The 17,284-nt window shown below is 44.7% G+C and overlaps 1 protein-coding gene across 11 annotated transcripts in view; it reads right to left on the bottom strand.

Annotated features, from left to right (window-relative positions):
* ZC3H7B (zinc finger CCCH-type containing 7B) overlaps window positions 1-17,284 on the bottom strand; it is a 76,477-nt gene that overhangs the window by 24,843 nt on the left and 34,350 nt on the right. For all 11 annotated transcript variants that reach the window (XM_061639260.1, XM_061639267.1, XM_061639261.1 and 8 more), the window contains 8 exons: window positions 16,000-16,348; window positions 15,108-15,166; window positions 14,300-14,462; window positions 14,058-14,219; window positions 11,947-12,152; window positions 11,042-11,142; window positions 9,768-9,949; window positions 7,755-7,840 (listed from right to left, as the gene is read on the bottom strand). In XM_061639260.1, coding sequence (XP_061495244.1) covers window positions 7,755-7,840; window positions 9,768-9,949; window positions 11,042-11,142; window positions 11,947-12,152; window positions 14,058-14,219; window positions 14,300-14,462; window positions 15,108-15,166; window positions 16,000-16,348 — 1,308 coding nt within the window. The remainder of the gene's footprint in view (window positions 1-7,754; window positions 7,841-9,767; window positions 9,950-11,041; window positions 11,143-11,946; window positions 12,153-14,057; window positions 14,220-14,299; window positions 14,463-15,107; window positions 15,167-15,999; window positions 16,349-17,284) is intronic.

The raw sequence follows: 17,284 nt of genomic DNA, 5'->3' as shown, positions 1-17,284 counted from the left end.
AGCTATATGGAATAGCTGCTCCAGTTAAATCCAAAAATGAACATGTTCAGACATGATGAAATTAGTTCCTGGGCAGCTATGTGTTTAGTTCATAAGTTAGAAAAATGTAGGATGCTTTTGCAATCTGTGAAAGTTATAAGAGAGCAAGTCATCCTGTTGTACTTTATAGTTTTTCCAAACCTAAGCCATGATAGCATAAGAGCAAAACATGTATAAAAAAGGGAGTGAGTGGTTTCACCACAGTTCCAGGGGACACAGAATCCATTCCCCTAATGTGGCTCTACATCAGTCCCTCTCTCCATGGAAGTTCTTGCACCCCCTCTCCATTCAAGAGAGATTTAGCTTGAAGCACAGATGAATAAGCATTATGCCAGGTTAACCTGCTTAGACTTGAGAAAAAGAAAAAGTAAACTTTCCGCTGTTGGTTGCACTAGGCCTAGACCTCAGCAGCACAGAGTTCTTGCTGCTTCCTTTGAAAGTTAGCTAAAAGCTAGTAGAGTGGTGTCTGGGCTTTGACAAAGCTGTGATGAACTTGTCTGGGGTTGGTTATATATGTATTTCTCTTCCATTTTAAAATCTACAAACGTTCTGTACATTGGTGTCCTGTAGAGCCCTGAGTTTAATTAGCAAGGTATCAGCAACACGATTATCATGCCCTTGACATGCCTGCACTATGTTTTTTAAAAATTCTTCATTGCTATCAGCTGTACCTAACACAGCAGCATTGCTTAATAACTGGACATTTTTGTCTTTGTTCAAGACACCCACTAGCTCACAGACAGGAATAATAATAATAATAATAATTTAACTTTTGTGTCGCCTATCTGGCCGAAGTCACTCTAGGCGACGTACACAATTAAATTCCAGTAAAATTACAATTTAAAATACAGAGCAAATACAATACAGCATCATAAAACAGTGTATAAACAACAGGCATTCAGTAATATTGATAAAGATTAGCCCACCCCGGAGGTCCCGAAGGCCTGTTCAAAAAGCCAAGTTTTTAATGCTCGGCGAAATGCATCCAGGGAGGGGGCATGTCGAAGATCGAACAGGAGGGAGTTCCAGAGAGTGGGGGCCGCCACTGAGAATGCCCTCTCCCTAGTTCCCACCAACCTAGCTGTTTTTGTTGGTGGTACTGAGAGAAGGCCCTGCGTGGCTGATCTGGTCAGGCGGCTTAATTGGTGGTACTGGAGGTGTTCCTTCAGGTAAACTGGGCCGAGACCGTATAGGGAGTTAATACCAACACCTTGAATTGGGCCCGGAAAACAACTGGAAGCCAGTGTAGATGAACTAACACCGGCGTAATGTGGTCACGGCAGCGGCTATTTGTGAGCAGACGAGCCGCCGCATTTTGTACCAGCTGTAGTTTCCGGACCGTTTTCAAGGGTAACCCCACGTAGAGCGCATTGCAGTAGTCCAATTGAGAGGTGACCAGGGCATGTACTACCAGTGGGAGCTGATGAATAGGGAGGTAGGGTTGCAGCCTCCGGATAAGATGTAGTTGATACCAAGCTGCCCGGTTCACTGCCGAAATCTGTGCCTCCATGGACAGCTTGGAATCAAGAACAACCCCAAGGCTGCGGACCTGATCCTTCAGGGGTAATCTTATCCCACTGAGTTCCAGGTCAACAATACCCAACCTTCCCCTGTCACCCACGAGAAGCACCTCGGTTTTGTCAGGATTGAGCTTCAGCCTGTTCCTTCCCATCCATCCACTCACGGATTCCAGGCACTTGGACAAGGTCTCCACAGCCAACTCTGGTGAAGATTTAAACGAGACATAGAGCTGCGTGTCATCAGCATATTGGTGACACCGCAGCCCAAATCTCCTGATGATGGCTCCCAGCGGTTTTAGATAGATGTTAAATAGCATGGGGGAGAGGATAGAACCCTGTGGCACTCCGCAAGTGAGGGGCCAAGGGTCTGAAACCTCATCCCCCAATGCTACCTGTTGATGCCTGTCAGAGAGAAAGGAACGGAACCACTGTAAAACAGTGCCTCCTATTCCCAAACCTCCCAGGCGATCCATCAGGATACCGTGGTCAACGGTATCAAAAGCCGCTGAGAGATCCAGGAGGACAAGAAAGGTGAATTCTCCCCTATCTAATGCCCTCCTCATATCATCCACCAGAGCGACCAAGGCTGTTTCAGTACCATGTCCAGTCCTGAAACCCGATTGGTATGGATCCAAATAATCCGTTTCCTCCAAGTGTGCTGACAGCTGATTTGCCACCACTCGCTCAATGATCTTGCCCAAAAATGGCAAATTCGAAATGGGGCAAAAGTTGTTCAAAACTTGGGGATCCAAGGAGGACTTTTTCAAGATAGGTCTTACAATTGCCTCCTTGAGGGCCGATGGCATTACACCCTCCTTCAAGGATGCATTTACCACCGCCCTGATCCCTTCGCCCAATTTCTCTTTGCAGTTCATAAGGAACCATGAAGGGCAAGGATCAATCAGACAGGTGGTAGGCTTTACAGTTGAAAGTACCTTGTCCACATCCTCAGAAGGAAGAGGCCGGAACTGATCCCATTGAACCGGATTGCAGCTGGCCAACTCTGGATCATCTACTGCATCCACGGCGTACGGAATCGAGTTCTTTAGGTGTTCGACTTTATCGGCAAAGTGCCTTGCCAATTTGTCACAGGAAGCCTTAGAATGTTCCAGGGGTTCCTGGGCAACTGGACCAACCAGGCTTCGGACCACCTGGAACAGCTTCCTGGGACAGCACTCGGCAGATGCAATAGAGGCAGCAAAGAAATCCTTCTTTGTTGTCTTTATTGCCACCTGGTAGGCAGCTATTGCTGCTCTAACCTGTGTTCGAACATCCTCAGAACGGGATTTCCGCCACCGGCGTTCTAGTCGTCTCACCTCCTGTCTCAGACTGCGCAACCGGGGTGTGTACCACGGTGCTGTCTGGGTTCTGTTCAGGGGGAGAGGATGTTTCGGAGCCACCCGGTCTAATGCCCTGGTGATTCCCTCATTCCATTCCATCACCAGTGTTTCGACCAGGCGACCTACATCAGGTTCCAAGTCCCCAAGCGCAGTCAGGAATCCAACCGGATCCATCAGGTGCCTGGGGCGGACCATTCTAATAGGTCCTTTACCCCTGCGGAGGGTGTGTGGCATCGAGAGATCAAAGTTCACCAGATAGTGATCTGACCATGACACGGGGGTAGAAGAAATAGCCCCCAACTTCAGACCACTCACCTCCGTTCCCAGGACAAATACAAGGTCGAGAGCATGACTGGCTACATGTGTGGGCTCAATATTACTAAGGCACAGTTCCCAGGAAGCCATGGTTTCCAGGAAATCACAAGGGGCTCCAATGAGAGTGGTCTCGGCATGCACATTAAAGTCCCCCAACACTAACAGTTCTGGGGTCAGTATTCGTACATCCGAGACCACCTCAAGCACCTCGGTCAGGGAGTCTGCCGTGCAGCGGGGTGGGTGGTACACAAGCAGAATCCCCAAACTGCCCTTCGGGCCCAACCTCCAGTACATGCAATCAATGAACTTGGTCCTTGGGAGCGGAGGCCTGGTGAAAACCAGAGACTCCTCATAGATGACTGCCACTCCCCCTCCCCGCCTTCCTACCCTCGGTTGCTGCACGCAATGGAAACCTGGTGGACACATGGCCTCAAGAATGGGAGCTGAGGCTTCGTCCAACCAGGTCTCCGTGATACACACCAGGTCTGCACACTCATCCAGAATCATATCATGGATGACAGATGTTTTTTGTATTACAGACCTGGCGTTACACAGCAGCAGTCGAAGGTCGGTAGGATCCTGCTTCCCCCAGTTGACTTCTGGTTTTGGGCAGACCCAGAACAGGGGATGGGTATTAAGCATCTATCCCTTGTTCCTCTAAGTTGACGTGGTCTGCCACTAACATCAATCCAGCACCTGCCGCCCAAACTTGGTATGGCTTGGCCCCCATCCTTCTCTATCACATCCCCCCTAGGTTTACACATGCCCCTATCTCTGTTGCCTGAAGGGCAGGCCTACCCTCCAATAATAAAAGCAAAAAACAAGAAAATCACCCGATGTACCCCGGAGACTGCTAGCTGCTCCTTTAAAACTGCAGTAATGAAGAAAGATTTAAATCCTAAATTATCCACATTCATATATTCCAACATACATTATAAATTAAATAAAAACTATCCACACTCATACAATTAAACCTAAATGTATTACAACACAATCATACATCAATCACCCAGTAACAGGAGAACTGCAACCCTCCAGATTGTTGTTGAACTTCAATTCCCATCATGGTTGATGGCAGTGATGGACACCACCTTGGATGGCTTTAAAACAGGATTAGGCAAATTCATGAAGATAAGGCTATCAGTGGCTGCTAGCCATGATGACTATGCTATGCCTCTATAGTCAGAGGCAGTATGCTATCAAATACCAGTTGCTGGAAACCACAGGAGGGCAGAGTGCTATTGCACTCAGATCCTGCTGGCAGGCTTCCCATGGGCAACTAGCTGGTCACTGTGAGAACAGGATGCTGGACGAGATGGGCCATTGGCCTGATCCAGAATGATCTTCTTATGTTCTTATGGTGAAAAACAGAATGTTGTGTTTTCAAATTTTTGTTTTATTGATTTGAACAATCATACAGCCCAAGGCAAAACCAACAGGAAAATAAAGATACAATGGAAACCAAATACAAGTCTCATGTAAATGTGTTACACACAAGTAGGGAATGAGTAATTAAGGTTCAACCCATTAGGATCCTCCTTGGCTTAACATTATGTTGAATAGAGTCTCTCCAAAAACTCATAAGAAGTCGGTGGCTTCTTAACGTCAATGGATTCATTAAGAAAGGACAGGAAACCACCCCATCTCAAATCCCTGTCTTAGATTAGCACCTTGCTTGCCTGACTGAATGAGTCAGTTTCTCAGAGAGAACAAGGGTCCAGAAGGAATTGAATGTTTTATTTCTCACTTCAGAATCCTTGGTTCGAATGTACTCCAAAATATTACGTTAGCAAGTATCAGAAGGGAAGTCATCCAGCCTTGGAAGGCTGCAGCTTCAGGTAAGGAGAGTGTGAGCAGTTTAAGATCACCTTCTCCCTTGAACCCTAACCATGGGGAAATCCTCCTTGACCAGCTGCTTTCTAACCTTTGATATGGCCTCATAAGCTGCATGTGCTCCTCATGCTTTCTGGATGCCTCCTCCCGGATTCTGTCCGGGAAGCTAGAGCGAGGAATGGACTGTCTAAATGGTTAATTCTAACAAATTAAGTTTGTTTTACAAACTTAAGTGGAGTTCAAGCCTCTTGTGGTCTTAGACAAGGGGAAATTGCTGTTCTGAGAGAAGGCAAAAAGAGGCACAGGGAAGCAGAAACCTAGTGAGGGAAGATAAGGGGGGCAACTTCTGAGGGCTCCTACTGTGATTCTAAAAATATCTACTCAGAAGTAAATCCCATTTCCTTCAATGGGGTTTAATCACAGGTAAGTGGAGTGATCCCTGTCAGGGAAGCCAGAGTTAGGCATGGGCTGTCTAAATTGTTAGGTTTAAAAAAAAAAAAAAGTTTGGTTTACATTTACATTCAGGAAGTGTAACAGACCCAGCATGCCTTGCCTTGTTGCCAGTAAGAGGGAATTGCTTTAATAGTGCATTTAATAAGTGTCATTGAAGCTATTTTTTTTTCCTGGCAGCAAATGTATATATAACGGAGACTATACACTCATTGAATGTTACATGTGAATAACTGTACGAGGGTATAGCCCAACTACTTTGATTGATTGATTGATATCCCACCCTTCCTCCCAGCAGGAGCCCAGTAGTGTACTACCTGTGTAACCAGGTACATAGTCTGGACACTCGTTGAATGTTATATGTGAATAACTGTACGAGTGTACAGCTCAACTGTACACAGATTGTACACTCATTGAATGTTACACGTGAACAGGGTCCTAGTGGTAGGCAACATCATTTAGTATTTTCATCCACCGACTTTTAAATTATGGGAAGAGTTACAGTCTCCCCTCCCCGCCCATGCTCTCCTCTTATCAGCCACACCTTCCAAAAGTTATTAAAGGGCAAAGAACTTAGTGTTCTAGTCCAAAAGCTGTTTTAATCCAGGGCCAGGGTTGGGCTCCTTTTGTTACTCACTAGCTAGGCACTTGTGCAGGACTCCAAAATGCCACCCAGGAGAAGAGCAACAGGTTATAATTACACAGCAGTACTTAAAAAGCTGTGCCATTTTGGTTTTGAATATCAGCCTACAGGTATGTGGTCTATGGATTTTGCTTTGTCCCTGTTTTTGTCCTTTTTGGCTTTCTGGGCATAATTTCTTTTTCGTTAAAAGTAATAACCAAAACGAAACAAAAACAAATGAAAGTGCTGCACCGAGACAGCTTCACACCGGATACCAGCACGCACAATCAGCTGAAGGTACAAGGTGGGAAGGGGAGAAGGGAGAGAGTAATAGCTGCAATAAACCTCAGGATCCAATAGGGGTTGCCATGGCAGCAAAAGCATCACGCAGCTGGTTTCTGGACACCAAGCTGCTTACTGAGAGGGGGAGGAGCTCCATGCAGTGTGGGCACAGTGGCAGGAGTGTAGGATTGGCTCCGGTGCCGTGCCCGCCTTGCACTGAGCTCCCTGCACTTCCCCCTCTTGGAAGGCAGCAGAGATGCTTGGCATCCAGAAGCCAGTTGTACAATGCTGCCACACCTTTTACCATGCCAACCACTCCTACTATCATGATCTCCACCTGAGATGCCTTCTCTCTCCACTGCAGCATGAAAAGCCTTTCACAATGACAGCCCATAAACATCCTCTCCCCCCTTCCTTGGAAGCTACCTCATGGCTTAATTGTTCAGAAGAACATATGACTTGTTTTCACATAAACAATTATTTCAATTTAACAAACTCCTTAACATGCTTTAACCCCCATATTATTCTGAATGAGGGAGAGAGAAGAGTTTAAAGCAAGGAAGGGGTAAAATACGTACACTATTTGATCATATGAATATACTAGAGTAAGACCCAATTTCACTCCTTTCCTAAATGTAAATGTACTGCTTTCAAGTTGATTCTGACTTATGGCGACCCTATTAACAGGGTTTTCATGAGGCTGAGAGGCAGTGACTGGCCCAAGGTCACCCAGTGAGTTTCATGGCTATGTGGGGATCCGAACCCTGGTCTCCCAGGTCGTAGTCCAACACCTTAACCACTACACCACACTGGCTCTCTCACTCATTTCCTAAGGGACCACTATATAGATAGTATCCGCTTAATCTCTATAAAGCACTTAAAAGAACACAGAGAAAGAGACCCTTGCTAGAGCAGACCAGAGGCCAACCAGATGTCTCTGAGAAGCCCACATGCACGACATTAGCCCTCTCCTGCTGTTCTTCAGCAACATATTCAGAGGCATACTGCCTCTGGTATTGGAGGTACCATAACCATCATGACTAGTAGCCACAGATAACTGTATCTTCCATGAATTTGTGTTATCCCCCTTATAGCTACCGTAGGTTGGTGGCCATTACATCTTGTAGTAGCAAATTCCAGAGTTTTAACTATGCACAGTTTTCCCGGAACAGGATTCTGTGTGGATGATTAAGGAAGCTTCATGTATTTTTTATGTACACAAGTACAGAAGGTACACCCTCCTGAAATTAGAGTTCCTAAGGCTATCTCCCATTGATCAAAGGCTGCCAATGATCAATGCATGTGTGTTCTCATAAAACACAACCATAACATTGGAACTTTGAAGCTCCTTACCATATTGTTGTTAGCCTTGTTGGCATGTGCCTCCATCTGTTGCCAGTACTTTTTAGATTCTTGTACAATATCCTCATGGGTCATCCCTGGGATAATAAAACAAACTTAATATTAAGATCTTCCTAACTCTAGAATCTTCTCAGATATTAAAAAATGGTTTTACTTTTAGCATTGTTTAAAAAGCAATGAACCAACAGACTTCAACATTCAAGTAATTTCATCAATAGGTCCTGCTTAAAGATGGTTCTCACAAACAAAATATCCCTTGTCAACACAATAGCATGCTAAAGCCACTAACAAGGCAACCAATGTTCCTGAGATGTAGATGCTTCTTTTCCAGGAATTTACCCGAGCTCCATCACTATATCTCACTGGACACTGACAACCCACTAGACTAAACTGGATATTGGAGAAAATAGACATATATTAAAGAGGTAAGAGAGTTGCCCCACCCTCCATGTATAAAAAGATAAATCTTCCACCTGAAATTTTAAAGTTAAATGGTTTAATACTGGAAAAGGGTTCTCCCTTCGTCAAACTGGCTGGTGACTGGGTGAGGTTTGCCTCCTCTGTAGCATGGTTTTTAACAGCACTAAACAGTCTTAAGCATGCTCATAAGCAAGTCCTACAGAGTTCAATGGGATCTGCTAACAAGTAAAAATGTATGAATAGGATTCTGGCCACAATCCTAAGTATACCTACTGTCAAGAATAGCTAACTTTGGTCAAGTTGAAATGGGTCAAGCAGAGAGAATTCTGGGAGCCTGTGGTTCCCTAGGACTCCCTACTGGGGGAGATCCGCAGCTCAGTGTCAGACAGACAATTTGCAACCTTGCAAGAAGATGCAAGTAAACCTTAGCTGCTATCTCTTATCAGCTTCCTGAGATCAAAAGTCAGGAAGAGGGGGTGTTATAGATCAGGACACCTGGGTGATGCTGTCTAGCCCCCTTACGTCCAAAGGAGTGGATCACGGGAGGGGCAGAATATGGCGTTTTGCCTCCCCCCCCCCCGTTGACCGATAAACTCCATAAAAATGAAGGATGCCCCTTCACCCTTTGTTCCCTTTTCCCATCTACTCAACTCGCCTGAAGTGTGACAGAGAAAGCCGTTTGGGAACCAGGCTATTCTACTGGGAGAATAGGACATATGCTACTGTAAGTATAGGATCTTAGCTTAGATAGACCTTTGTTATATTCTTTTGTCTGTACTGAACTTATCTCCCTTGTTATGCCAATGTACCTCGTTGTAGCCTGTCTGAGGGTGATTAGCTTTAAGGAATCAAAGTGTTCTGAAAGGAAGGACAGTTTCTGCCTGAGAAGCAGAGACCCAGAAGAGTTGGCACTGTTCTCGGAAGCAAAGGACCCCCCTTGGGGAACTAAGGACAAGGGACCCCAGGGGGACAATTCTTTGATACGTATTATAAAGCAAAAAGCAAAGCACTGGAACAGAGCCCTGGCTCCTCCCTCAGCGTACATGCATACTTCAACAAAACTTTACTAGGAACAGCCAACTTGTGCCTGGTCCAAGAGGGAGGCTGGATGGGAATACAAGAGGTAAAATGGACCTCCCCTTCTTGGGGACAAATCAGCATGCTGTGGTGCGCAGGTACCCTTTCCAAAGGTGGGGAGAGGGAAAATGGCTCTGTTCATCTTTATGATTCCCTCCCTCTCCTCTGCAGGTACTGCAGAAGCAGCAATGAAAGGTCATAAGAGTCCAAAGACCACCACCACACTTTATACACACACGCACACAAGCACACACCATTTCCAGCCACTCTTGCCAAGCTGGCAGTGACATCCAATGATCCACTTTGGAGCTCACATTCTCTGCAGTGTGCAACAATACCCAGCAGCTCAAATCAAGTTTCTCAGCTCTTATAATTCATGTATGTAGGAATTTAATACATCAAGGGTTCAACCCTCTAGTCCCAGGGAGGTAATCTCAGGAGCCATAGATGCTACAGATCTCCCTCTCCACTCTCCTGCCCACAGGCTGAGCCAAGTGGCACACTCACCAGAGTACTGCTGTAACAACCAAACTTTAAGCTCTATGAAGCTGTGAGCAAAATGGCAGCTATCTTCGCGCAGGCAGCCATAACGCACTTCATGCCGGCACACATCAAACTGAAAGTGCTCCTGGAACTGGCGGATCTTGGAGTATTTTAGAGAGGTGGAACGAACTATGTGAACCAGACACCTGCATCAAGGACAGGATTATTTATTCATAAAAGTACTTTTTAAAAACACACCAGTGATATAAATAGTACTGAGCCTGAGTTTGCAGTTCCTTCTTCCCCTTGCCTCCAGAGCAGAGTAGAGAACGTCTAGTTCTCCAGTTGTTGCTGATCTACAACTCCCATCAGCCCTGGCCATTGGCCATGCTTGCTGGGGCTGATGGGAGTTGTAGTACAGCAAACACTGGAGGGCCAAAGGTTTCCCACACCTGCTCTAGAAGGAAGAACCTCAAACCTGGACTGCAGTGTTAGCTGTCAAGAGACTGCCATAAAACACCTCCACTAATCCCTAATATATTGTATCTTTTTGTGGATTTTAATTATAAATCACTTTGGAAGCCAATTTTGGCTAAAAAGCAGAGCAGATATATAACAACTGTGCTGATTTTAAATCACCATAGAAAAGTGCTGAGTTTTGATGATAAAGTATCTACAATGCTTCCTGAGTAATATATGAATCAGACTACATATAAAATATTTTGTCTAGTATAGCACAGCATAGTATAGTATAGTATACAAAATAAACTTATATTTCAGGCCTGATTCATACATTATTCAGGAAGCATGGCAGATACATAATCATCAGAAAACACACTGCAAAAGTGTTTCTTCCAAAACTGAAGTGCTTAGCTGTGATAGTTAATACAACGGCACCGTGTGGAATGCTGCTTTAAACAATCAGCCGACAATTCCAGCAGCCACAGCACAACCATCTGGCAACTGTTTCCACTCTGCTAAAGGTAATACATGAATACGGAACTAGTGAGTCTTAGCATAATACTACCAGATAGGCCAAACTTATTCCCATATTGGGTGGGGATTGGGCATTACTAGCCAAACAATTAGCTGTAGCTCAGTGGTAGAGTATATGCTTTGCATGCAGAAGATTAGAGGTTCAGTCCCCAGCATCTCCAGGTGGGGCTGGGAGACAGCCCTGTCTGAAACCCTGGAGTGCTGCTGCTTGTCTGTGTAAACTATACTAAGCTAGATGGACTAATGCTCTGACTAGATATAAGGAAGCTTCCTATGTTCTGTGACAAGTCTAGCCCACTTACTTGTTATCATAAAAGCTGTGTTTTGCAGCTAGGTTGGAGCACACTGCTGGTGAGTCCTTGGTCCCTTTGCTGATTATCCGGGGTTTGCTATCAAAACAGATCTGCAAGCACACATTTAGAAAAAGGTTTCAGACTCTTCAGTCCCTACAAATTATTTTTTTAAAACAAGACTTTCTATAGCAGTTTAGTACATTGCCTCCTTTGCCTAAAGGCCTGAAATTTGAAAGAGTCCTGTCTGAAACCCTGGACAGCTGCTGCCAGTTAGGGTCAACAATACTGGGCTAGAGGGATCAACAATCTTGAGTCAGTACAAGGCAACTTCCTTTGCTTCTAAATCATTCTCCCAGAATACCTGTAAATATAGGTCATTATAATTACAGATGAGGAATTGAGGCTAGGAGGTTGCAATCTCCCCAAGTCCACTCAATAAGTCCATGAGCCCAGATCTTGCAGGACCAAGCACAACACCCCATTCACTAAAACACAGTGGCTTTCTGCAATGCTCCTTACAGAAAACAAGATGCTTATCCTAATTATATACCATTTCTCAGTGTTGTTTTCAATTCCAGTAGTTCAACGCTCGCAGAATCTTCTGCAGGCTGCCTTTAGGCTGGCCACAAAGCTATGTACAAAGTAACTGCAGTAGACTAGGCAGTGGATTCCAGAGAGGTGCCATTTTCCTGGGTCTCTTTAAAACAATGTACTGAGCTGCAACCCAGTATGGAGAGAAAGTGTGTGAAAGAGCAAGCAATATTTTGGTGGTTTATCTGAAAACCAAAAAAATGACTAAAGTCAGCACTGGATGGTATTCTGGATGGAATAGCCCAATAGTCCAGTTCTGCAATTAGAATAGATAAGGAGAAGAATGCAGTAGAAGGACATCTTGCATGCCTTCTACTCCGTACCTCACAGAGGAAGGTGAATATGCCCTGGTGTTCCTTCAAGATCTTGGCAATGGTCAGGCTGCCCCGCTTGATCCCACCCAAGGGGTCAAAGAGGAGGTCGCGATTAAGAGTTCCCTTCCGCTCCTCTGTCCACACGTCGATCTCCTCCTGGTGGTACGCGAAGGTGCAGTTATCCCCGTACTTACAGTCCTGCTTGTTAAGCATATCTACAAAGCAACAAACATCACACCACCACACACGGAGTGGAGGCTAGGATCAGAACCAAGCTCTCTTGCTGCCCCTTATTTTGTTTCCTTCTCTCCCCCCAACTCCAAGTTCACAAGCAGTTAAAAAGAAACTAAGTTCAAAATGTCAAATCTTGGTGTAACCCAGCCTTTCCCAACTGGATGCCCCCTGAATGTTGATGGACCACACCAACTAACAATAACATCTGGACAGCAGCAGGCTGGAGAAGGTTGGTATAATCCTTCATCATAATAACTCAAGTTCCAGGTCATGTTTACTAGAGATTAATTTATTCAGACCTTGTTGGCCAAGCAAGTCTGGACTTGGTGATGCAGAAAGAAGTGGCACAGGAGACTCCATATGGAGAGGTATCCTGTCAAGCATTACAGAATTAAGATTCCACCATGACAACTAAGTAAACAGACTGCATGTTAGTCAGCGGAGCGCCCAATGAAGAATCCCCATCACATGGGAGTTTTGCATTTTACCAGTAGTCTGATGTTAAGACCAAGTTCATTATTTCTGTAGAAAAATAGCTGTACTTCCAAGCTCCCAGGGGAATCACCATTAAGCATTCCAAGGGAGCCATAATTAAAGGATGAGCACAACAGTTGCAAGTGCCCAGAGTAACTACTTATGTCCTTCTAGTTAGATACAATGGAGCTGAGTGTCATGGAACCTCATCCACACTTACTTACTTAAATTATAGTAAAGTGATATGGAATTGCCTCAATGTTGATCTTACAGGCACAGGCAGAGGGAAAACAGGACTAGTTATATCTAAAATGAACTGCTGAGCTTGCAGATGTTACAAAGTGAAGCAGTTACAATAAACAGAATGTAAAATTTTTGAAAAGGCAAGCATGAACACAGCCAGTACCACAGAACGCATTAGTGAGTTAGTGTTTGAAGGAGACACAATCTCCTTTCCTTCACCATCAGTAGGAACTAGTGCAACAACCACATGCATGTGCAAATCAAGTTTTGACTTTTCCCAAGTATTTCTACTCCTTGTAAACTATCTTCTCACTCAGCATATTATCTTCAAACTGATCCTCTTTATATCTGCTTAAGATTCCGAGAGTGCTCACACTACAGGGTCTCACCATCACTGCGCAGGACATGACAGCCTCAACACTCTCTCCTGCAGCTGCATATTGCAGGGAAAGATGACTAGCAGCAAGTATGCTGCTGTTCAGGGAATCCTGCCTGCCATCACTAATCTTCTCACAGAGGTACCCTGATAAGTTTCTGAAGAAGCCATAGTTCCCTGGAATACATTTTGAAAATTACTGGCATAGCTCCTACAAACAGTACTGGAGACTTTACAACCCCTCTCGTATCCTGACACTCACCTGAGAGACTTTAAAAGAAATCACCTTGTCTTCACATCCTTGTTCATACATGTCCGTGTTAATGTATGAATAATTCTGCCTTCTGAGGTATGGCAGGTGGTTACTGGGGAAAGGGCCTCATCAGCGGCAGTGTTCCAACTACAGGATGCGTTCCCCAGACAGGCTGGCCTGTTACTTACCCATTTTGGCACAAGTCAAAGACCATTTGATTTTCTCAGGCTTTTAAATTTGATCTGTTTGATCTTGGCTAGTGGTGTTTGGGGGGTTTATGCTGCCCTTTTTGTGGCTTTTTGTGTATTTTCGTATGTTTTTAGCTTGTTTTATTATTGAATTTTTAAAAACTTGTGGGAATTTGATTGAAGGGCAAAGTATACATCCTGGTAATTAATAATGAAAAAGTGTGTACACGTTCATGAAGGAGAGGGTAAGTCAATACAAAAGCCCCCTACCTTTTCCTACCCCATATTGCACAGAACCCTTTTCCTCTCTGAAGGAGTCCCCACCCTAGTGCATCTGTCTCTTTCAATTTACCTTTGCACAGATAATACGATCCCACAAAGTTGGTCTTGGTTGGGCGTGGTCGGATTCTCTTCCAGGTTTTATTTTCCGAGTTGCGCCGTCTGCCCAAAAGTACATCCCGCTTGCACTTGTGTTCCAGACCTTCTCGATAGGTATAATCACCAGCCTTGGGTCCTACAAGGGGAGGACAAGATTAACAAGAGCTCATCTTTGCCAATGACATTTGGCCCATGTCACCATGAGCAGCAGATGACCTGTTTTGGGATAGCAGATGCGGCAAGCTTGTTTGAAGATGTGAGTGGATGCCAGAGGATTCTTCACAAGAAGGGCTGTGTTAGGCATCATCGAGTCTGGCTGAGACATCAGCAACTCTACTACTTTGGGTCCTGTTGTATGACTTGGCCCACTATGGTTTACCTGGAAAAACAATAAAAACAAACCTTTGTAAATCTCAATGACAACCAAATGCACCCCTCTCCAGAGGTTCTTCAATTCTTCAATTCCCAAACAAGCAAGCCAGCAGAAGTAAGTTGCTCAAAAGAGGTCATTACTTTTTCTCAACACCCAACAGATAGCAGAGAAGGAACTCTCAGCACCTGTAGCAAGATTTAATTAAAACAAACACTGCTCTCCTTGCAGCACAGAGATAATCCATTCCCTTCCATGCTGTTCCCAAGTTCATTAACACAGTCCCAAACAGTCTGTCACTACCCTACAAGGGTGCATAGGGAAAATCCAGGGCAATCTTCACTTCAAAATGAACAAGTCAAGACAGACAGACTTTAGCCCTTCTCAATCATGACTCTACATGCAAGGAGGATTACTCTCTACCACAACTCTGCAAAGAGTTGCGTTTCCAAACTTTTGTGTTCAATCCAAAATACAATCTTGAATGTTCCCATGAATTCTAGGCAGGATAGGAAAGTAGTAGTTTGGGGTGGCTGTCCTATTATGTCAATTTAGTAATAGGTTGGATGAAATCTGGGTACTAAAGGTTGCTCTGATGGTGCAAGTGAAGACCTATTCCCTTCTATCTCCCATTTGAGAGAGAGAACTACTTACCATAAGTCGCGATTTCTGGATACCAGCAGGTTGCTGTGATTCGTGTGTGCTCATTTCCTCTTAACAATGGAAGAAAAACATGAGAGAAACTAAGATATCTGGCCATTGTTAAAAGCACTGCTGCCAACTACAGGAGCACTACCTTATACAAGTATCTTCTCTTTTCTGAAATTCCCAACAGGTAGCAAAAATCAAGTTCCACATTCTTTCAGCACTCTATGCAAATACTTTCAGTGATTAAAAAAAGAGTTAGGAAAAAAATTCATTGTAATGTTGTTTTACAGCCCCCATTCATTGCAATGGGGTCTGCATGGGGGAATATCCCTGTGAGCTGTCTCTCCAGTCTTAAGTTTCAAATTACTCCAGAAAGGCAGCTCTCAATAAGAGGAAAATGATTTTCTAGTTTGTTAGGTACCACTGTTAGGGAAAGGTTTTTTTAACGTTTGCTTTAGAGTTAGACTGTACTGAAGCATACCTCCATCTCTTCATTCCCTTCCATGTTAATTTTCCCAGCATTAACCTGTAATTCTTTGTAACTTTCTCTTAATCTATAATTCAACAATCTACTAATACTGCTGCTATTTAAGATATAGTATTAACCACGTTGGGCACTGTACAGACACTTTTATTTATTCATTTATTTATTAAAACCCGCATGTCCTGCCTATTTAAAAAAGAAAAAAGAAAAGTTTACAATCTGATATGGAGATAGGATACAGGGTCAAAGACTGCCTTGAGTGGAAGAGTAGCAGGAAGAAGAGAGTTATATGGCAGCAGAGGAGCATGTAATATGAACCTCGGGTAGCTAATTCCTGGCAGGGATATGCCTAGAAGCTATGCTGCATTATCCTTCCTGACTCACAAGACAATGCAAAATGGGCCCTACACCTACCAATAGTAAAGGAATCCAACGCATCCAGTGATCCCCTATTGGTTCCAAAAGCATCCAACACGTCAAGCCGGGACTCTGTGTATGGGAGCAAGTCTAGCGAATCCAGTGAGTCCAAAGGGGAGCTGCCACTGCCACCTACAGGCGATTCAAAGGCATCCAACACAGATGATGAGGAGAGCTGCTTTGTGGCATCCATCACAAGGCCAAAGGAGGCAGGAGGGAGTGGCGTAGAGACTGGAATGCTGGCTGTCACCACAGGAGGAAGCAGCGGAGTACCCCCTGGAAACACGGGGATCAACTGGGGCATCTCGCTAGACAGACTGGCAGGGATGGCACCCTGGACCAAAGACTTCAGTGGGAAAGATAACACGTTACAATTAGAGGGGAAGAGATAAAATGCAGTAGACACACAAGTCAGGTAGTACAGGGCACTATGACAGTCGGAATCAAGACTAGTTTACAGTAACTTTCCCTATTATGGCAACAATACCAGCCAGTGCCTGGATACAGATTCACACAGACTCTCTCTTCTGAAAAGGAAATCTCGCCCCCCCTGCTGTTCAGCATTATAGTGGCAAAGCTAACCACTGTTAAGACTAACCAGGTATCAAGGGCAAACCAGGACATTGGTGGCATTAACTGGATTGTGGAGGGGGGGTAGGCATGCAACAGACAAGCAGATCCAGTGGGATAGAGAAGGAGGTTCAGGGAGAATCAAAGCAGAGCAAGACAAGGAGCATATGAAAGAGTTGTCGACTAGCCTGCCAGAAGCTTCATCCTGCTTGCTTTTTACAGAAGCTGCTAGAAGGACAGAGCCAGGGACAACCAAATGGCCCCAGATGTACATATAATGCTGCATAATATTGAGTGAGATTCAGAGCTTGGAAAAGTTACTTTTTTGAACTACAACTCCCATCAGCCCAATCCAGTGGCAATGCTGGCTGGGGCTGATGGGAGTTGTAGTTCAAAAAATTAACTTTTCCAAGCTCTGGTGAGATCATTGGTACATTTAGCAAAGTACTGTCTACTCCGACTGGCAGTGGCTCTCTAAAACCTAATGCAGGCAAGAGTCTGTTCTAGCACTGCTACCCAAGATTCTTTTAACTGGACTGAACCCTGGATTTTTTGCATGCAAAGCACATGCTCTGCCATTAAGCTATGAACTTCCCCTTCCTTGATACCCAGGTTTTCTCGTAACCAGGATTTGAAGGTGGGGGGTGGAGAGAGAACCCTGGGCAACTTTAACCATGGTCAGTATTGATGTCCCTGGATCACTTAACTGTTG

Source organism: Rhineura floridana, chromosome 8 (genome assembly GCF_030035675.1).
Source record: "Rhineura floridana isolate rRhiFlo1 chromosome 8, rRhiFlo1.hap2, whole genome shotgun sequence".
NCBI classification, from domain to species: domain Eukaryota; kingdom Metazoa; phylum Chordata; class Lepidosauria; order Squamata; family Rhineuridae; genus Rhineura; species Rhineura floridana.
This window is presented reverse-complemented; position numbering and strand designations above follow the sequence as displayed.